General features: G+C 39.1%; 1 protein-coding gene across 1 annotated transcript; it reads right to left on the bottom strand.

The window, feature by feature from the left end:
- Nucleotides 1–1,509: 1,509 nt before the first annotated feature.
- Nucleotides 1,510–1,844, bottom strand: LOC136398486 (large ribosomal subunit protein eL39-like). Its single transcript, XM_066372718.1, has 2 exons — nt 1,752–1,844; nt 1,510–1,668 (listed from the first exon to the last, which is right to left on the bottom strand). The coding sequence occupies exons 1-2, from the start codon at nt 1,842–1,844 to the stop codon at nt 1,510–1,512; spliced, it is 252 nt and encodes an 83-aa protein (XP_066228815.1).
- Nucleotides 1,845–2,435: the final 591 nt, after the last annotated feature.

Below are 2,435 nucleotides of genomic sequence, written 5' to 3'. Positions count from 1 at the left end.
AACCTCATTCCCACCTTTCAAATACAGTCTCCCTTTGAATGTAAGAATTTGTTTACAAACTGGCCACAAGGTAGAATTTCAGCCTGACTCTTATTTGCTCTTTTAGATCATGCTCACCTTTCCAAAGCCATTCCTGACTGAGAATTTTGGTCTGAGTATCTGACTATGCGCTGCTGGACATGGTAACAATATTTTCTCATTAAAAATAATGCCCAGTTCTCTCTCGGACAGTATTTAAATTTGCCATCCCAAGCCCTTGTAGTCAAATATATTGATAATGCCCCATGTGTGTTCTCTGACACTTGGGTGTAATTGTGGTGAACTTTGAATTCCCATCTTAAGGTCAGTTATTAACTATTGATGTATTCTCCTTTTCTCCACTTAATGCTAAAGTATTCATACTAACCAAGACAGATGAGAGAGGCTAAAGAGTTTTTCAATGCCATTGCTGTGTAAGCTGTCTTTTGCTTCTCTCATGTGAGAAACTCAAAGCACTTTTGCAAAGAAGATCATTAATTCAAGGTAAAGGGAAAAAAAAAAGAAAGGAGGAATGAAATCTCTTACATTCATTCTCCAAACCCAGTTTTCAAAGCCCCCATATTCCTTTTCTGGGACAGAGTTTTCTCTCATCATTAAAGATGAGAAAACGGTACCTTTGACAACAACCTTGGCCAACCAAATAGGATCTTGAGGTAAGAAGAATGGCCAGGACCTCAACATCCTGGACAAGTCATCCTGACAAACAACGGCACCGTTTTTTGGATTTCCCAGGAGGCGGAAAAGTGCCCTCTGAGATTTATAAACACATCCATAATAAATGGGAGGCTGAAGTTTAAACTATTATGGAGCCTTCTCTGCTGTGCTGCTGAGGTCCCGGGTGATTTAGAGAGGTGACATTTACTGTGTGCAGACCTATTATTCAGAGTGACTGTTTGTGTATAGACAATATTTTAAAATGGCTTGCTGTAGATGAAAAATTCTTATTAAGTCAGAAAAACAGTTTAAGTAGGTAACACTCTCTCAGTTTAGTCTGCTATAAGTCTTACTGTCTCACCACATGGGAAGTGCTTGGAGTAGGAGGTAGTGACACCTCTCAGGCACTGGCTAAAATACTGTCTCCAGAGCCAAAAGAATACAAGACTTTAGCTGGGACCACAAAACTAATTGTATGTCTGAAGTTAAACTAGTAGGCATTTCCGCAAGTTTTATCCCTTTAATAAAGAGTTTTTCTTTGGTATTGGTGCAATACTACGGCCAATAGTATATGGTAGGAAGAGCATTGGAAGTCTAGAAACTTGGAGAAAGGCTCTTCCACAAACCAGTAGCGTGATCTCGTGTTTCCTAACTTCCTCAAGGCTCAGTTTCTATCAAACAAAAAATTTAGGAATTGGATGAGGTGAGGTTTTTTTTTAATGGTCTTTTATTTATAACTGAACCAACCTACTGGTGCAGAAAAATATTAACAAGGATAATTATTCTTGCAATAATTTCCCAATGAAATGCACCTTACTATCCAGACAATAGTGATATTTCCAGGGATCTGATCAGATGCAAGCAATTTGGATTCAGCATTAATATGTGTGCCATCTCATGTGCAATTTCCTCTAGACCCAACTTTGTTCTTCTCCAATTTCTTCTCTTGCAGTTGTACCTGACATTTCTCCCTTCCTTCCTTCCTTCCTTCCTTCCTTCCTTCCTTCCTTCCTTCCTTCCTTCCTTCCTTCCTTCCTTCCCTTTTTTTTTTTTTTAACATTTTTCATCCGAATCCATTGAGGAATAGAATGTTTCTGCTTTTCTTTCTTGGTCTGGAACCTCTTGATGCTGAAAGTCTTGTGAAACGACATTATGAAGAAGAGTCAACTGCATGAGCCAAAATCATAAGGTGACTTCTACAATCCCTCTAAGGTATTTATTTTGAGTTGCTTATTCTTAGGAAAGAGTGCCTGTCAGCCCCCAATGTTGTAGAGTGCTTTACAGTCATCAAGAACATTCCTCCATCTTTTCAGTTTCCCATTTAAATTCCACAATAGTCATGAGAAGGAGGAAGAGCAATTATTATTGTGCCCTTTTTATTTAAATGAGAAAACTTATGCTCAGAGAGATTAGGTGCCATGTCCAAGATCCCAGGGCTGGCAGGAACCTGAGCCCTGTATTTTGCTCTTAGTCTAAGACTCTGTCTAGTCACATTTCTTATACCTCTGCCTTCTCTAATAACTCTGGAAATGGTTTCAAACAGTTCACCAGGAGAAGCTGATATCTGGAATATAGATATGAACAGAGGGCAATAAAAGGACAGGTGTAGAGTCTGTTCTCCAGAGGCCCACAGTCTTCTAGAAGAGACAACACATTTCTGCCTAATCAAATTCTATGCATTTTTAAAGCCCAAACTCAATATTCTCCTTCCACGGGAAGCCTACTTTGTCCTACTTTATTCT

Source organism: Saccopteryx leptura, chromosome 3 (genome assembly GCF_036850995.1).
Source record: "Saccopteryx leptura isolate mSacLep1 chromosome 3, mSacLep1_pri_phased_curated, whole genome shotgun sequence".
Classification (NCBI taxonomy): Eukaryota; Metazoa; Chordata; class Mammalia; order Chiroptera; family Emballonuridae; genus Saccopteryx; species Saccopteryx leptura.
This window is presented reverse-complemented; position numbering and strand designations above follow the sequence as displayed.